This window comes from Zootermopsis nevadensis, unplaced genomic scaffold (genome assembly GCF_977971745.1).
Source record: "Zootermopsis nevadensis isolate Lab colony 2312 unplaced genomic scaffold, Znev_1.0 Znev_ptg000021l, whole genome shotgun sequence".
NCBI classification, from domain to species: domain Eukaryota; kingdom Metazoa; phylum Arthropoda; class Insecta; order Blattodea; family Termopsidae; genus Zootermopsis; species Zootermopsis nevadensis.
The window spans coordinates 14514256-14533476 of record NW_028259153.1 but is presented as its reverse complement, the minus strand read 5'-3'; the positions used below and the strand labels follow the sequence as shown (position 1 = coordinate 14533476).

Below are 19221 nucleotides of genomic sequence, written 5' to 3'. Positions count from 1 at the left end.
GGCCATTGTTGGGACAATGTGATACGAGGTCATTGTTGTGAGATAATAATGACTTCGGTTATCATTGTTGCAACTATCTTTTCCAGCAATGACGTGTCCTGCGAATTGCCTATTTTCAAGGAAAACCACGACAGACAGACAAGGACATGCTCACTCTCACGCTAGATGGCGAAGATTACCCAAAATAGTCTTAGGGAAGTTGGTCGATAATTAGTTAACTTAGGGCCGTTTCACACTGTCGACCGGTCGTTCAGCGACTGGTCGCTGAACGACCCTTTTTTCAACTCCCTGTTTGCATTATCGGGACTTGCAAGGTCCCAAATGGCTCTTCGTGACTCTACGGCCGAAATAAATCTTTCAGTATCAAAACTCATGATATAATGATCACTTGAGTGACATGAACACGACGGGAGAAAACAAGAAACAACGGATATATCACCTCTCTGAGCTCTGGTCGCTGACTGAGTCGCCCGCAATGTGAACACGTGATTGCCATCTATGTATCTCGTGGTCGTTGGTCTCCCGTGCGTCGCTCACTGCATGTTGGTCGACGGCGGCCTTAGTGTGTAAGCTCGTACTTGGCTTTTCTACCTAGTGGTCGTTCAGCGACTGGTCGCCGGCGACCGGTCGACAGTGTAAAACGGGCCTTAGGATAGGAACCTTTGTCTGGCTTTTGTGAACACGGTCATGAATGGTTGGTTTTAGTAGGATAAAAGTAAAGAATTTCTCACTATTTGAATAAGCGTTGGTCCGAAGTACCATGCAAGTAGTTAATTAATTAGTTGTTTGCTTTTAAATGTGTCAATCTGTCAACTAGTCAGTTAATTTCTTGGTTATTTTGTTTCAGTTAGTAAGTTGGTTTACTAGAAATTTAGTCCATTATTAATTCACTTTATTTCGTTGTTTCAAAATGGGTGTTGTTGTAACATGCACGAGATCATCTCAAGAATGATCAGAAAACTGCTAAAAATTTGCAATAATTGCTTACGTAATTGTAGAATGTTGCCTGACATCTGGAGATGAAGAGGAGGCAACTTGGGAGCCAGATATATATATGAAAGGAAATGAAGAACATCTCAAAGGACTGTGAGTTGGGGGCAGAGAAAACGACAAACGTGGAACCACAGAATGAGCACAGACGAGAAAAGCTCAGTAATGGCAGAATAACATGGATGGGACAAATTCACATCTGCCATCTTTACGCAGTTCCCATTATCAACCCCGGAGAGGTTAGCTAGCTCGCCATTTTTCCAGATGATAATGATAATGATGATGACTGGAATAGGATCTGAGACTTTCGCTGCGAGTATCATCAATAAAATCTTCTCGGGCAATCAGCGGCGTCAACTGGTTACCGTAGTAAACCGACGTTTCGGGAACCAACTCTGTCCCCGTCATCAGGGTTCTGATGTGACTCACATAGTAAATTTTACCAACGTTTGAGAGGTTCTTGCTGTCTCCATCATCGGGGCAATGATCGTTTTGGTGACCAGACTACACGGTGCTACAACACAGAAGATAGCCGTATTGTTTTAAGGTAGGTCTACTGTCCCAGAAACACCTGAGAAGACTGAGGATAACCAAGAAAAACGTCGGAATAGTCGGCCCCTGTTGTAGGATGGAACCGCAAATTCCCGGATACGAAGCAGGGATAAAGAAGCTCAGTTGTTTTGTTCAGACTAAAGCGAAGGACTTGTACGAGATTGTCTTTCAAAGAATGTTGTGTGTGCAACATAACACGTAGGAATTTATGTCCGATAGGTTAAGTTACGAGTGCCTACCTGATCGCTGTTGTACAGCATAGGGCGTCATACGAAAGTAGATTTACGACTTCAAAATAAAGCCTGTTAAAGTTTATTGATTATTTAGAATGTGGATCATGTGGCAACTGGCGACTTCGACTTCGAACTCAAATCACTTTGAGTATGAAGCATATGTCATGTTAAAATTATCTCGTAAACATATATCGATGATGATTACCAGTCAATTTAATGACACTCACCTGAACACATGAGTAGGAGTCTGCTCTCCAATACAAACAATTGGCATTCTTCAGGTGAAGATTGCTGTCTTGTGGGTTGTAGTGTCGTGTAGTTCGGTAGAAATTTAGCAAAGTTTCAGAGGTTTTTTCTGCTTCCATCATCAGAGCGATTAGTAGGAAAAAACAGCCATCTCCGTACACACCGCTGTGAGATCCTTAGTTCCTAATAAATCCGCAAGCGGTTGCAGTATAATGAATGAAAGTCTGCCAGCAAATCTCAAAGAATGATAAACAACTTTGTCTTCGTCTTTAAACAATAGATGGATGAGCCGTCATAGCTCAGTGGGTAAGGACTGGTCGACCGGGGTTTGTTCTCCGACTGGGCAGAGCGTTTTTCCTCTAGCCTTGCGTCCAGACCGATTCTGGGGCCCACCCAGCCTCCTATGCAACGGTTACCGGGGTCCTTTCCCGGGGATAAGCGCGGTCGGGGCGTGATGCTGACCTCTCAGCCCCATCTAGTGCTGAGGTCGAGACTGAGTAGGAGCTATACTCCCCCCCCCCCCCAAGCTCTTACATGAAGTATAGTAACATAGCTTTACATTTTTACTTTTTACTTTACACAATAGAAATCTAAGGAAATTTATGAATGTAATTTCTGTTACTTCTTATCTGTGTCGTGAACTCATCACAGCTAAAGTGGTATAAGTCAACACTGTAACCAATGAAAGTATGTTTGTAACAGCGGTAATAAAATTATCTAACAAACATACTAGATTACCATGCATTTTACATTTGTATTAACGAGAAACTTAATTTTATATAACATTAAATGAATTTGACCTTTACCACTTTAGCAGTGAGGAGCTTATTTAATAGTTGCCACTGCAGTTCCCTAACGGATATGAGCATAAATTACAACGAACTTAAAGAGCCACTTTCTTCTGTTTCAGAACACTATCACATATTCGTCGGTGACCTGAGTCCGGAAATCGAAACTCAGACACTGAGAGAAGCTTTTGCGCCTTTCGGGGAGATTTCGTAAGTAACCACGATGTGCTGATGTTCTTTTAACCCTTCAAATTAGCTTTCTTGTGTGTTTGTTTCAACTGTGTTCGTTTCAGGTTTGTGGTTGTATAAAATCTAAACTTACAGAGCCTCGAAATGTTACGACTTACTCCCGTGTGATCACGCATTTCAATATGGAATGAAACTCGATATTTCGGAGACTGTCTCCATTTCAAGGTCTGGTGCGGTGACACCGATTGACCGATATACAACATGCAGCATATGCTTAGACGTCACGAAGTTCGGTCTTTTTTCACTGCTGACTGGGGTTTTGTCAAATAGTTGTTTAAGCCAGAACTTTCAAGTTCAGTGTTGCTTAGCCTGGATGTGAAAGCAGCACTTATTAGCTGATATAGAGTACATGTTTGTTTGTTTGTTTGTTTGCATGTTAATGCTTTGTTCTAAGGGAACCCAGTCTTCTTTGATTTGAAACTAGCCAACGTAATAGCGGCTAATGGAACCTTGTACTGTTCACTATATTAACTATTATAATAACGTAACGCAAAATCGACTCTGGCGTTTATTTTATTTTAATTTTAGGATCAAGAAATTGGATTCATGTGGTTTTGCAAATGACCAATTCAGATGTAGAATTTGTTACTTGTTATAACGGTTATAATTAAACTTGTTAAAATTGATCTGGAGCCGAGGACAAGGACGAAAATTGTTCTCGAAACATTGTTCTTTTTTCGCCTTCATTATTAAGCCAAAGATAGTGCCATCATCATTTCAATATTTGAATGTTATTATCTATTAATATTCTTACTTTTGACTTACGAAATTAGGGCATGGGCGATATTTGAGTGTTGTTGATTGCACAGCCCGGTTCTACACGTAGATAAGATAGACAGTAAATCAAAGAAATTATGTATGGAAAATTAAAATTATAACTGTAATTAAACATATGAAACGCATATAATCAAAAATTAAAGCCATTCAAACGAATGTGAGTCTCCGTCCCAGGTCTATCCGTGAAGAATAAAATAGCTTTGCCTTCTTACAACTTCATGAATTGCATCTTTATTTATCACATCGTCCTAGTGCTGACTTGCTCATCTTCATTTGTTTTATTTTTCTTTCCATCAGTTGTTTGCATTTGAACATAGCTCTATTTTTATGTGATTCCCCGTGCATCTCCATTCATCTTTCATTCTAAATTCAGTGTTTAATCATCTTTCTTTGTGTGTATTAACCGTTCCCGTTTTATATCTCGGATCTTTTTATCAAAACGTTTTTTAATCTTCCACTCTGTCTTCCTCTTTTATTCTTTCTTCCAAGTACATACCTGGCGTTCTTTTATTTTCGTCTCTTATTAATTCTTGTTCTGGCAGATGTAGTTCAGTTCATGGTCCATAATTTTAGTTTTGAAATTATAGAGAAAGAGTGAGACTTTACGTCACTCTTTTATGAATTCAAGATGCTTGATGTATTATAAATTAGAATATAATCTATATGAGTATGAGTGTGTACTGCAGATATATGTGATTATTGTTTAATATCTAAAGATTTTTTCATTTGCAAAATGTTGGCTTTTTCTGTAGGACCAGAAACGATTAGACAAAAAATTGCGCAGGTCGGAAATTGTTTTGTTTACATAATTTATTAAGAAATCTGCACTTGTATCGTATTAACACTTTTTAAGCTTACTTGGTGGTATTCCGAAGCGTTTTACTAGTTTTTATTTCAGCTTCATATGAACTGAGATTTAGAGTTAACTTTTACTGAATAAAATAAACTTCGCCTAATATTCTTAGAGTTCGAATACCTTTTGTAATACAGAGTGCACAAATTAAATGTATGCGGTTTTACTGCGACATTCCTCATGAACTAAAAATCACAGGAAAGACACTAAACGCACGCCCTGTTTTAGATATTGTATATATTTTATATTTTAGTACTATTCTTCAGTCGTTGTCTATGTATACCCTTGAGGTTTCTCGACTGAATCTTTGTATGAATTTTACATCTTTCCCAGTCTGTTGTTACATACCCCTTCTATCCCTTCCTTCATTATTTAATCACCCTTATAATAATTTGGTAAAGAGTACAATTTTGAAGCTCCTTATAATGTAATTTCCTCCATCATCATGTTTCTTTCTTAGGTCCTTTATATTCTCCGGGACAGTATCTTCTTTCTCAACAACGGTCATTCTGTTTTCTTCCCTCATAGCGACAGATCATTTAAAACGCGGCACTACCATGTATTATACACGGATGTAATCATCTCTCAGTTTAATTCCGTGCTATTTATTTTTAAGTTAATTTCTCTGCAGAACAGTTTTTTCGTCTATCTTACCCACGTATGGTCCTATGGATTGCCTGTTTTCTTCTTAATTCCATTGCCATCTCTTCATATCTGAATTACAGACTTGTTGAGCCAGCTCTTAGTACGTACACATCTTGAACTCCATTTAATTTCTGCAATGTATCATTAGGTGTAATGTTTGAGATAAGCCTTCGGCAACGTGTTGCTCCTGCCATGCATGTTTAATTAAGCGAGGCAGCTCAGAGGGCGTGTACAAGCTACAAGACAATAATTAGCACGCCCTTGTTGCTTGCGTGCCTCCCCGGCCACTCATGAGAATTAGACAGCTGAATCCATCTATCTGCTAGTGGCCACTATGACGTCATTCGCACCCTAATATCGTAATGCTGCCGTGTAGGAATTAGTAGCAAGTCTTCTCGTGAACACAGGTTGATCTGTCTCCCTTCTTACAGAAACCTTCTGGGTTGCGTTATGTAGTCTGATATAAGTTGACCGACGTTTTAGAGATAGTTGCTGCGTCCATCAGTGCCCATCAGCCTAATGGTGAAGACAATGAATACCTCTGAAACATCGGTAAACTTCCACCAGACTATACGGTGCAACAACCCAGGAGAACCATCTTCGGACTCCCAGCCGTGAGAGACTCAAAGCTTGCAGATACCTGCTGGCTATTGTGTGTATCTGTCTGTTCCTCAATTGAATTGCATGTATTACTATTATTAGCATGCTAACGTCGCTCTATGCTGGTTAGTGTCCTTGCTTCGAATGCGAGAGGTTACAGTTTTGAAGCCCGGATAATATAATCTGTCTTCATGATTTTCTTCTGTCCTCCAAATGATATTTTGGAATAACGTAGTAGAAGAGTACACTATTGATTCCTACCACAACTTCCAAATTCATTAACCTGTGTAGTTTTCAATGCGAGTGTCGGAAGGTGTACTTCAAAGCGAATATATATATCGTCAGTAGGATTTTTAACAATTGCCGTTGAAATCGTTATTACCTGCACAGTTTCGACTGCAAGTATTTACAGATACACACTTAAATTATAGTCGAAAAGCGGTAGCAAAATATCTGCAGTACATTCACTCAAGTCACTTAACAGATGACTTATTTTGAATGAGCATGGATTAGTCATTCAGAAGCTGTAAGCTGCAGAATGTTGCAGTACATCATCCTGTCAGTGCTTTGTTCACGTGTATAATACACCCCCATTTCTTCTTGTGCGCTTCCCAGCGGCATCTACAAAAAAATCGGACTGTACTTGTAGCAGCTATGACAATATTGTCGGCGGCACGAATTTGTCTTGTGTCCCAGTAATACTCGAGTTCATATTTGACGCAGTTAGACTCTTGACACAGAACAAATGAAGATCATTTTTGTGCACAGCCATTCTAATCAAGACCACTGAAGTAAAGTGTTAATATGCATTCAGGACGACATGGAGCAGGTGGAATACGAACATATAAAAAATTAGACTCGAGGCAGGGAAGAGAGCTAAAAGATGCATGGCGACGTTGTGTTCCATACTAGAAGGCACTAATCCAATACTAACACTAGCCTGGTCTTATGCAACCCCCAGACCTCACATCCATCCCTTTCATGGATTGCTCTCCCTCAAACACGGTTTACTGCGTCAACATTTGTCCGGTTAATCCGTAGGAGGGTTCCAACCCGTCTGGGCAGCAGATTGTAAGAGAGAAGTATCGCTCCTACTCATCACCTTGCACAAAGCCGTCCCTAGCTGGCGCTTTGGCTTGGCTTGGCTATGCTTTGCAGACACACAGATACAAGGCAGGCAGGCATCTTCGAAATTGCGTTATCTACTGAGTCATAAGTTCTCTGTTTCAACAGTGAAATCAGGTATAAACCGTCGATTTAAGCACTATTGCAAAATTTGATACCGTTTAATGAAAACAAAAACGTAATTGTAATAGGCTACAGGTATTTTATACACTCTTAATGCAATGCAATTAAGCAATACTGTCAAATTGAATAACACGGCTCATTATTTTGCTATTGTAAAATGTATAAAATTGTGCATATTCTAGACATAAAATATAGAAAATTTAAAATCGTTATTTTTATTTACTAATCTAGAACACCTATGAACAGAAACGACAGGGTCGTGTTCATAATCGTAATTCATAGATTCAAAACCCGGCTGATATTTTTCTGGCCCCATTACAGTTTATTTTGTGTTTGAAAATAGCCACAAAAAATGTTTTAAGTAATTTTTCAGCAGTTGAAGTTGCGTAATTTTTGGTACAGGACGTTCTGCTTACTAAAACCCAGCATGCAGAAGTGTAAAAGACACAAAAATAAATAACTTCGACTGATAGAGTGGAAGTATAATTATTGATATATGACCTCATGCTGTCGAGTTTAGTTCTTGATAATTACATTCTGGAAAAATTTCTCCCCAAACCAAATTTGAAGATAATGAATAATAAATGACATGAGATGGTTATTTTATATTTTCTATGAAGATTGATAATATTTTATAGGTTTTTGTGTGTCCAAAGTGCATGTTATGGAGAGGTGTGAGATTTGAGATTATATTTTAAAGTCAGTGCAGTGAATGCCGTACTTTCTTTTAAACTGAAATTGAACGGTATCACTTTTGAAATATTGTATTTCTCTTTTCCTTTGTTCCTTCCTTTCCCCAGCCCTTCGCTTCACCCATTATCGCACTCCGTTGTCCTGTTCACTTCTCTTAGGTCCAGCCTCTGTGTCCGTACTCACAGTTTCTCGCTGTAATGCCCGCTAATGAGTTGTCACTCGATAGCCGCAGATACGAGGGTCGCTCATTAAGTAATGCCCCACATTTTTTTCCTCAGAATATATTTATTCAAGATGGCTCAAATTTAGTGACAATATAAATCAATGTCTCCTTTACACATACTATTTTTCCACATAGTCCCCATCAACTTGTACGGTTTTACGCCAGCGTGGAACAAGTGCATGCATGCCTTGCCGGTACCAGCTCTTGTCCTGTGCACGTAGCCATGTCCTCACTGCTTGAATTACGCTCTCATCATCTTCAAACCTTGTTCCGCGGATAGCATCTTTAAGTGGCCCAAAGAGATGGAAGTCGGAGGGTGGATGGGGCAGCACCGTCCAACCCAATTTGGTGATTTCTTCCTGGGTTCTCGGACTTGTGTGAGGGCGTGCATTGTCGTGCAGGAGCAAAATTTCTGCTGGATGCTTGTGAGGCCGAACTCGTCGGAAACGCTTCTTGAGGGTTTTCAGGGTCCTGATGTACGCGTCTGAATTGATGGTCGCACCTCTTGGCATCACATCCACAAGAATGACCCCATCACTGTCCCAAAAGACAGTCATCATGACTTTTCCGGCGGAGGGAGTTGTCTTGAATTTCTTCTTTCTCGGTGATTGAGGATGATGCCACTCCATTGTCTGTCTTTTTGTCTCCGGCTCAAAGTGGTGTATCCAGGTTTCGTCACCTGTAATGATCCGGGACATAAAGACGTCTCCCTCAGCATCAAAACGCTCCAACAATTCAGAAGAAATCGTTTTCCTTTGAATCCTGTGGTCTGCTGTGAGACTTCGTGGAACCCATCTTGCGCACACCTTCGAATATGCAAGAGCCCGGATAATTGCAATCACACTTCCATTGCTGACTGAAAGCTGTTGGGCCAATTGTCGAATTGTGACGCGCCGATCCTCACGAATAATGGCATCCGCGCGGTTCAACATGTCTGGAGTGGTGGCTGTGGCAGGACGTCCAGAGCGCGGCAGATCACGGAACTCGGTTTCTTCACTTCCTGAAGCTTTAACTCTCTTAGCAAAGCGACCAACGGTGCTCCTATCGACTGCACAGCTTCCATACACAGCACACAAACGTTTATGAATGTTCACCACAGTTTCTTTTTCAGCAAAAAAGAATTCAATTACAGCTCGTTGCTTGTAACGAGAGTCGTTCACAGACGCCATTTTAACAGTTCACTACAGCTCCGCCATTGGTTGGAATCATTTGAAACTCCGTACACGAACGCGAGAAACATCAAATCTCAAGCATGTAAAAGTACACTTTTCTATCTTCATTATTGGCTGAGAAAAAAAATGTGGGGCATTATTTAATGAGCGACCCTCGTATTAAAGTTGCAGCGAATGTTCGCACAGAACAAAGCCTCTTCTGGACATCAGCGTTATTGTTTAAGCATCCCGCACACAAAGTTGCCAAAACGAAAAGTTTTAAAACACTGACCGGATGTTCAGTTTCGTACTAACCTTAAAATTCTTTTTGACATAATTGAAACGATATTTGCATACACATTACGTCACCAAGAACTAGCTTATATTGCGAGATTTCAGGTTCTCATGGCGGCGAGTGTGAAGTGACGGCCTTCTGGGATGCTGTGCCCTAAAATTTACCGACGTTTAAGAGGTTCTTTCTCGTGCCTCAAATCTTTAGTTATTTCCGTGATGATGTAGGCATTAAGCCATCTGCAACGTCGGTTAGTTTTTACGACATTGCATGGCGCAACGTCGCAAAGGACAGTCATGTTCATAACTTGTGTTTGTTTGAACAACAACGTATAAGTAAAGTAAAGTTTGTCCCACTATATGCCATGTAGGCGTTTGGGGTGAGAGGAGGTATAGCTCCTCTCTTCCTTGACCTACGCACTAGATGGGGGTGAGTGGTCAGCATCACGCCCCGGCCGGCTTTACCCCCGGGAAAGGACCCCGGTACCCATTGTAGAGGAGGCTGGGTGGGCCCCAGAGCCGGTCTGGACGCAGAGGCTAGAGGAAAAATCCTCTGCCCCCGTCGGGGCACGGAAGGATTTAACACTGAACATTATCGAGAACAAATTTTTCGTTACAGTTTGTTGTATCAAACATTACCGGATATTTATACAAATGTACCCCAGGGGCGAAACGGCCAAAACGTGTTGCTGGTCCGTCGTTTTGTTCAGTCTGTAAGCGCCCGGTAGATTTTCTTGGGCTTAACTGTACGTCTCCCTTCTTGGAACTTTCGACTGTGGTTTTTAGTAGCATCTCCAAGCAAACGGTAGGACAGTGTTCTGAAGTAAGCCACTACTACTACAGCATTTAAAAGGAATTAATTTATAATCCTGCAATTCCGTGGCCTAGGGAGTATAGTAATTATTGTTAAATAAATAAATTAATCAAAATACTGGTACAATAGTTTATTATAACTAAAAAATTGGTGTTACTTTGCCAGTCTCACTGGCCCCAGTTTTTTTTTAAAGTTTTTATTGAAGAATATTCCCCCATTATAATCGTTTTGGCGTGGGAGTAAATGAACTTGTGGGCATGTCACAACAGAGATGAAAGACATTCTTTATTCGCTCCTCTCAGAAGCCAACATTGACAGGGTTTTTTTCCTTTTTCCGCATTTCGTTAGTCATCGTTTGCTTCATTCGCCATGGCATTTCTTTTCATTCTCACAGTTTGCCGCAACAAAAGATGCCAGGAAGGAATTTACTGTATGCAGGGAACAATAAAACCAACTGGCAGGGGAGTATATGACTAGCAACTAAGGGAACGCGGAACTCAACCAGACCGCGGATTTGTATGCCACCAGAAGGGAACAGTTTTCAAACATTCTTTCCTCCTTTGGATCAGTGACGAGTTCATATTCTGAAGATACTCCTATGATGCGTGGTTATTCGATTCTGACCTTTGTCACGAATCTTAAAAGAAATCTAATAAAAAGTATATCAGTATTTTGAGAGAAATTCAAATGAACACGCAAGTAGAAGCAAATTAAATTTGAATTGAATACACTTTAGAAAATGGACAGTGTCTGAAAATTGCGGTCAAATATATCACTCATCGTCACATATTTTTATGTAATACCTTGATTTCATTTTGTGTGCTTGAATAATCATCACAGTGTTTTATCATCAGATCAAGTGCACAACATAAATAATACACAATTTCGACTTTTCGCGGAATAGCAGCGCCTAATTTTGAAAGTTACACGACGTTTCGGCAAACAATGAAGTTGCCATCTACATTGTGACCATGTGGTGGTCGGGCTTTTTTAAAGTCTTTATAAAAGACTGGTAGTAGATGGTGAATGGGAAATGACGGATCTATGTAACAGAGCGGAAGTTTCGGCTAATATGTGGATTTGATGGAACTGACTCAGGACATTTACCTATTGGTAATGGTGATGGTTTGTTAAAAATGATGGTTTTCTTCACCGAGTGACGGGTCTCTTCAAGGGAAATCCCGCGTCTTGGAATTCGTAGAAGGTGTGTTGTGTTTGGGAGGATGCAGATAGACTTGAGTCACACCTTCAGACAAGTTATGTCGTCTCTGCCAGGCGCCGATATATTTCTTCTCCCTGCCAAGCGAACATGACAATGGATACAGAACATTAAATGCGTTTGTGGATTATAATGTTAGATATTACAATAATGTTAATTTTTAAAAGACTTCCTCTGACGATCGGAAATTGAAATAGTGACAGCTTTTTGTATCGCATCAGCACTGAATGGTCTGGCCTTGCACGTTCATCGGATTTTTATAAGCAAACTGAGCCAGCAGGGTAACAAAAGATGAGTAAAAATGTTTCTTACTTAATACACTAACGTGTGTTGTATATTTGTTTGATTCAGATCTGTCCATAATGGAAAGGAAAAAAAAGTATGTACGTTTTAGCTTTTTTACCAAATATAAAGGATCCCACATGTTATATGAAAACTTCTTTTAATATATTAATGATGTATTATTGATTATTATTTACATAGTACTGTGTTATGTTACAGGGTACTGTTATCGTGTTTATTGTATTCATGCAAGGCAACCAGAAAATAAATATCTGAAAATCAAAACTAAATTAACGTATTAAAGACGAATGAAATATATATATATATATATATATATATATATATATATATATATATATATATGAGCTGTTTTGATAATTATTAGGCTTACTCCGCATTTTGTATTAATGAGTTTTGTATGATCTCAGTATAAACAAAAAAGAAATAACAAAATTGTGTTTTCTTCGTAGTACGGACTAAAATTCTAAAATAATATTTAGAGAGCTTACATTCCTCGTGAGACGAGCAGTTGGTGACGCTTGAACCTGTATGTGCGTCCGTTCCAGTTAGTCTGTTTTTGGAAGGAGCTAACAGTACCGTAGTTGCGTGACAAACAGAGACGAGTTAGACCATTGTAACCACGTGATCATGCTATTTGCGGCTTTCAGCAGGGTTCCCGTTGTTTTGATGTTGCAGGACAATACGTCGTGAAACTAGTGCACATGTGAGGAAGGCCTAGCATAATTGCACACACACAGGCCCTGGGGCAGTAGTCCGATCGCCTTGTTCATAACAAGCAGACCTCTGAACTGCATCATTGTTGTACCTCCACAATGCATTCTTTAAGGTACTAGTAGAAAAGGCGCGTTGAAATACAACGTAGAATTAGTTCTTACTTTCCGTTATATTCTTCGTAGTTTCGCCTCCTTCGACCCTTTCTCCCTATGACATTTTCCACGCCCTTCCACTTATAAAAGCAACAAAAATATGTCAACATTTCTGTCACCGATAGTAGAAGTACTTCTGAAAAGTACTTAATGGTACCAGCACTTGTAAAATAGAACATTCTGCCACCTAGCGTCATTACTGACAACTCGGTCAGTCATGCAAAACGCATACGTACATACACACATACCTATTCATAAACAGTATTCTCTTGTCTATGTATACTTACTTATTAAAATAGAGAGAAAATAAATACGGTGGGAAGGTGTGTAGTGGATTGATCTGATTCAGGATACGGGCGAGATGCTGGTTGTTGTTGTGAACAGGGTAATCAGCCTTCGGGCTCCATAAAGGCAGGAAATTCTTGACTGATAGGGTTACTATTAACTTCTCAAGAAGTCGTGAGCTACATTATGTTTCCTTGGTATTAGGAATGTAATTTAATTTTGGTTCTTATCTATCTAATCTAACGTCTACTTTCATAAAAGTTACATGGATCGGTATCAAGATGAATGGTCTCCAGGATATTACGATGAGTATTCATAGCCCTGATTACAGAGAGGCTAAATGCTTCTGAAACAGTGGTGAAACTTCTACCAAACTACACGGCGTAGCATCCCAGAATATAGTCGCATTCATATGATTGATCACAGTGACAATTGAAAATCTTCCTGAGGAAGTCTCACTGCAAGCGAATAGTGCATTCGCTGTGTACATCTGTCGTAGGTGGCTGCTGAAGCCACACAGGCGCTAAACAGAAAGCAATCGCAGTTTGTAATACGCATAACTCCAGGGAGGCTGGCGGTCACTGCAGGGGCCAGCTGCAACCTACATAACTCGTCGTCACAGGTGGTTGAGCACTAATAACGAGTCTCCACTTCCTGCCCCACCACTGGTTTCACTCGCTCTTTCTCACTACACAAAAGCATCTGTGCACATGCACACAGACCCACGACTTTCTACTCCTCGATTGTTATGGGAAATTGACATCTGCACAACATTCTGTGGGGGGAGGGGGGGGGCGGTGAAACAAAAACAATTCAAACCGTCATCAGCAATGAAAGATCGAAATAAAAAATTAAAATACCAAATCCTCCCTGCGTTGTCTGTCCGGCTCCCAGCTTTGTTTCAAAATCGTATAATGTGCTTGTTGCATAACGAGGGTAAATTTCATGTATGATTTTGGCACGATGCTAAGCACTGGTCGAAACAGTTGTGTTTAACTTCTTTCTTTATTTAATTTTATCTCTTTCCTCTCCTTCACAATTCCCTTCTTTCTCAACCACCCTTTCTTTTTTCTTCCTTTGTTAAACTCGCGTCACTGTATTTGACAATACGCGCCTGCATGCAATTTTTGTTTAAAATATTCTGTGCCACAGCGCATTGGTATCACTCGTAATGCCACCAGCCACGAAACAGATAGGTTTTATGTAGACCTGGTTTATAAAGTTATGTGTAAATTCCGACTCATCGGGATTGAATGATAAAAAGTGGTAAGATTCCACAATAATTACCAAAGCAACAGTAATAGCGTCACAGACGGATTCTATACGGACCTGTAACTGTCATACTTCTCTTCATGTTTTATCTCTCCAAATTTCTTTCATTCGTTGTTACCCTGTTATCCCTTCTTTTGATCTTCCGTTCACGCCTTATACACTCTCCATTTATTAGAAATAATTTTGTATTAACTAGACCCGATCAATTTTGCAATAAACCCACAGGTTTCTTTTTAATCCAGAGTTATGTTATGTGCCTACATCCTTTACTGTATTTAGAATAGCACAATATGAGATAGGACACGTGAAAAAAAAAAAGTGTCTCCTTCATGAATGGTGAAGAGAGAAAACATTTCGAACCAGTCATGAGCCGGGATAGTTCTCTCAGTAAGATAACTGCCTGCCAACGTATCGAACTTCAGGAATAATTTATATATTTCCAGCTATAACAGGCATTGTTCTCTTCATGGACGCCGACTTTTCAAAATTTCAGGAGGTTCTCAGGTTTGTGTTACAGATTCTTCCGGCAGACAGTCTCAAAGAATTCAGAATGCAGCCGACGATATCGTCGTCACCGGAAAACACAAGGAACGAACACAGTGAAACTACAGTGTGTTTACTCGCCTCTGCCGCTCTTAAATTCCAAGAATTTTCGTAGTCAAAACAAATCTGACCACACACCACTCATTCAGCACCATTGCCTATTGCAGATATTGAGCAGGAATCGTTAAAGGGAACGCAGAACAAACATTTGAACAAATAATTGTGGGGAAATGGTTTCAGAGTTAAGCTGAAGGTAAGGGACGTTCACGGGGTTCTCAGCACCCCCTCAAAAGCGTCAAGTCGTTCCCCGAGCTCCAGGGCACCCACGCACGCGCGTCTTAACAAAACCATCACAGGATCCACCAATTGTCCCAGTCCGTGGATACCGGACGAGAGTAACTTACTACAGCGAGAAGCTAATCAAGTCGAGGTCCAGAATGAGTGGAGCAATGCGCCCGCGTCTCTCCCTGTGCCTGAATACATACACAAATGTACCCTTTGCAGACGTGCTTCATGCTAGCGCATTTGATCTTTCACATGTTGACTGGGTTTCGTCGCGATGACAACTGCCTTCCCAATCCTACCCTAATGCGAACCAATAATCGATTGATCTTATATCAACTTCTCAGTGTTGAGAAACGGGCAGATTGATTTCATTTTACGTAAATCGGAACTTAAAAGGAGAACTTCATTTCAAAGTTTATCCATTTTATTTCTTTCATAGTTCTACCCCTTTTTCCTATTCCCTTTTGTGGATACATTTTAAGAGTTGATCAAATGTAAGGAGATAATCATAGAGACATCAGTTTTCCTCGCATTTCTTAAATATTCATAATATCAAAAAAGTTACAAATTAATGTTCCGGATCACCATTCATAAACATTTTCCATTGTCGGTCTATACTCTGTAACCTCCTCAGTTGAAACAGCAGTGTTAAAATCTGAGGAATCAGTTACGAATCCTGCTGCCGAGAATATTTGCATCAGGGAAATGCACTGCATTGAGAAACGTTTTCTTGTATTTCTTTATTTCGAAAAATGTTTCAAACAGAAGTCGAAAAACCCAGACTCTTATTGTACGTTAGAATTAATTTGAATCGGAATGAATTATGCTTTTAATGTCGTTTAGGGTATATTTTATATCGGACGGATATGGACAAAAATTAAATTTACCCCGTGACAGTGAATGTATAGGCCTACCCTAGAATCTGAAAATTAATTTTAGTAATTTAGTGATTTTCTACCGAGACAGCCGTTCATGCCCAATTTTATGCGTTCATTCTGTGCACTTCATGCGAAGTTTACATGATACGCTACAGGCATTTGTGAATCGTCGTTCAGATACATATCATAAGCAGTGCAATGAAACAACAAAGTGTGACTTCATGAACAAATAATCGATGCCACAGTAAAGGCTTCTGGACCGCAAATTCAGCAATCTATCAGCGTGTTGATACGGTCAGCTGGTCCATAGCCACAGGAAAATTTTGTGAGTGAGAAAACCGAGGGACGGTGCGGGCTGATTGAATTGGTCGAGTAGGAGCCGGGGGGGGGGGGGTTCCGGGTTCGTCGAAACTGAAGCTAGTCTTCCGGAAGTGGACAAGGATTAGTTGTCAATGCCTGCACAAATAATGTAAAGTGGAAAGTTGTGTCTCGCGTGACGCTACAAAACGAGGAGGAATTGCAACTGGCAGCCTTCAACTTTTTATTTTCTCACAGTAATAAAGAAAATAGCCCTTAATTGGTCAGCAGCTTGCAGAAGGCGAGATACTCCCGTCAAATAGTTTTATTATGAATCCAAAAAGAGAACATTTGCGTGCTTTTGCAGGCGAGGTGATGACAAAGTCATCCACATTCCGTCGACCGTCGATGATGTAAATTGAACTGAAATTGTTTTCTACAGGCAACAGTCAGTAGAGGGCTGCTGTAGACACAGTAATGGATAAGATAACATTTAAACTGCAAGTGGTGTCCTAGGGTCTCATAGACCCCATTATTTAGGCCTGTGAAATTTATTCACATTTAAATTGTGATTTTCTGAAATGGACTGATTTGACCCAATATAGGCAATAAACCCAGGGAATATAACAGAACTAACCATTTTTTTTGAACTCACAGAACAGCGTTACAGCATATTTCTACCATCTTCATGAACACTTTCTGTGTACCAAGGTTATGTTATCATTTAGTGTACTTCCTTGTCAGGATACTCATTGCTAAACTTATGAAGATAGCGAAGCTATGTTTGACAGATATACACGTTCTGCTCCTGAGTACATGTTCGCACTTACATTTTGCGCAACTGTCCAACTGGCAAGTGCGCATCGGCCTAGCAACCAGGGTAACACGGGGACAGTTGGTAGAATCTGTTACGCAGAAGTGGGCCTGCTTTTTATTTTATTTTTATACCATAGCACGTGATTGTTGTTGGGTTGCGTTTTAAATGGTACAATCTGTACACCAGTGTAAAGGAAAATGTTGCTTAGTGAAAGCGGGCCCAACTTATCATGTCCTTCAAACTAGTTCAATTGCTGTTTGGGTCTGCGTGTTAGTTATCTGGATAATTTCCCATGGCAGTAAGTGGACTATAGCCGATGGTGATTTTGTGCATGTATTACGCACATGCGTGCGCTAGTCGAACCTGCGTGAGTGAATGAGTGAGTGGGTCCCTTTATCGTTCCTTCCTCCTGGTTCTCTCTCTCTCCACCAGACCTCATTAGTTCGCCAGTAACGAGTCCCTGAGCACGTTTTATCGATCAAGGGGCCCAGTGTAGACCTGACCCGGAGTTACAGAGCACAGAAAAAAGGAGAAAGCTAAGAACGATGCTTTAAAAGAGTCGATCGATCTATTTAGCAAGTTGAACGACTCCAGTAGGATTGTCTGCAGTTAATTGTAATTGCATTACTGGTTGCTTGGTGAGGTAACCTCCTCTGACTGCGGTAGGAATCATTTTGTTTTTACTCGCACCGGACCAGCTTTTATTACCTACTCTTTGCACGATATGCATAAAATGTGCACGTTTATGGGTGGCAGTTGTCTGTCTGTAACAGTCTATAATAAATGGTATTGCCATATTTCGAATAGTTTTTAGTTCAGGGGGATTTTTATCGTGTGAATTTTTTTATGATTCCTGTCGTTAATCAGATTTGTAATAATAACGTCATTATTCAAAAGTTTTACACCAAATCATACATTTCAAAGAGACCTGGAACTTAAAATGTTTTCTTTCCACTTGGTATTTAACGTAGCATAAATAAAAATTGTATTTGTACATTTGTGAAATGTAGTGGATTTGTTTATACGGTTAATTTAATCAACAAGAGATTTTGAGTCTTTTTAATGAAGTTCACTTTTAATATGCTTGTCTGTGCAGTTGATATCTTTGTAGCTGCAGTGAATTTGCGTCAAGTACTGTGAGGGATATAAAATCTAAGAATGATACGGGAGATCATTGTACTCCAAACTAGAGGACACTTTTACATTGATAAGTATTCAGTGCAGACTGTTCACAAATGAACGAAAGTGATTTAATAGCTCGCATGATTCATAGACTGAACTGAACATAACATGTCTTGCAATTTGTGAGTAAAGAGTGTAAATGAAGCTTCACATAATGTAATTTTTACGATCCCTTCTTACTGACTAAAAGAACTAATAAAAACTGCGGAAGCCTTAAGTCTCCATAAAAATGCGAACAAAGCAGGAATGTCAAACAAGCTAGGGGCATGCGTACCTTAATGTTGACATAGTCTCCATCTATCATCGTGTTTCACGCATGGAGGTACTTTAATTGATTTTTGCTTAATATCGCATTGGACGTTTACACCGAAAATTTCTAGGGTCATCAAACCTTGGATCATATCGCTCCTGAAATGCAGTAAATTTCCCAAAAATACGCAACATCGTATAAAGATCTTACGGCTTCTATGACATCGTGTTCCGATTGTGGATATTTTTGTATTTTCACTCTTAGCTCGAGGGCGGATACAATGGTTTGCACTAGAGATGGCCAATAAACATTATCCAAGCAAGGACAACGTAACATAATCCAATCTCACCGAAAGGAACATAATTCAACACACCACAGCCTACCAGATTATAATCTAACCCATCCACATCGAAAAAATATAAATCAGTAAATAAATAAAAATAAATCAAACAAAACTTAACCTGACCTTACGCAACACAAAGCATCACGCCGCACTGTAACGCAACGCATTTTAGCCAAGCCTAACGTGTGTAATGTACGAGGCGTGTCCACAAAGTAAGTTTCCCACTCGTCCCACAGCTAGCAAACCTTATATTGCGAGAAGCGACTGTGCGTACGTGATAGAGCAATGACGTAGCATGGCGCTTGCACTAACGGCACTTCCCGCGTTC

The 19221-nt window shown here is 40.0% G+C and overlaps 1 protein-coding gene across 11 annotated transcripts in view; it reads left to right on the top strand.

Moving 5' to 3' along the window:
* The window catches only part of LOC110830226 (nucleolysin TIAR), a 907764-nt gene that overhangs the window by 725110 nt on the left and 163433 nt on the right, over nt 1–19221 (top strand). For all 11 annotated transcript variants that reach the window (XM_087352407.1, XM_087352401.1, XM_087352399.1 and 8 more), the window contains one exon: nt 2932–3019. In XM_087352407.1, coding sequence (XP_087208533.1) covers nt 2932–3019 — 88 coding nt within the window. The remainder of the gene's footprint in view (nt 1–2931; nt 3020–19221) is intronic.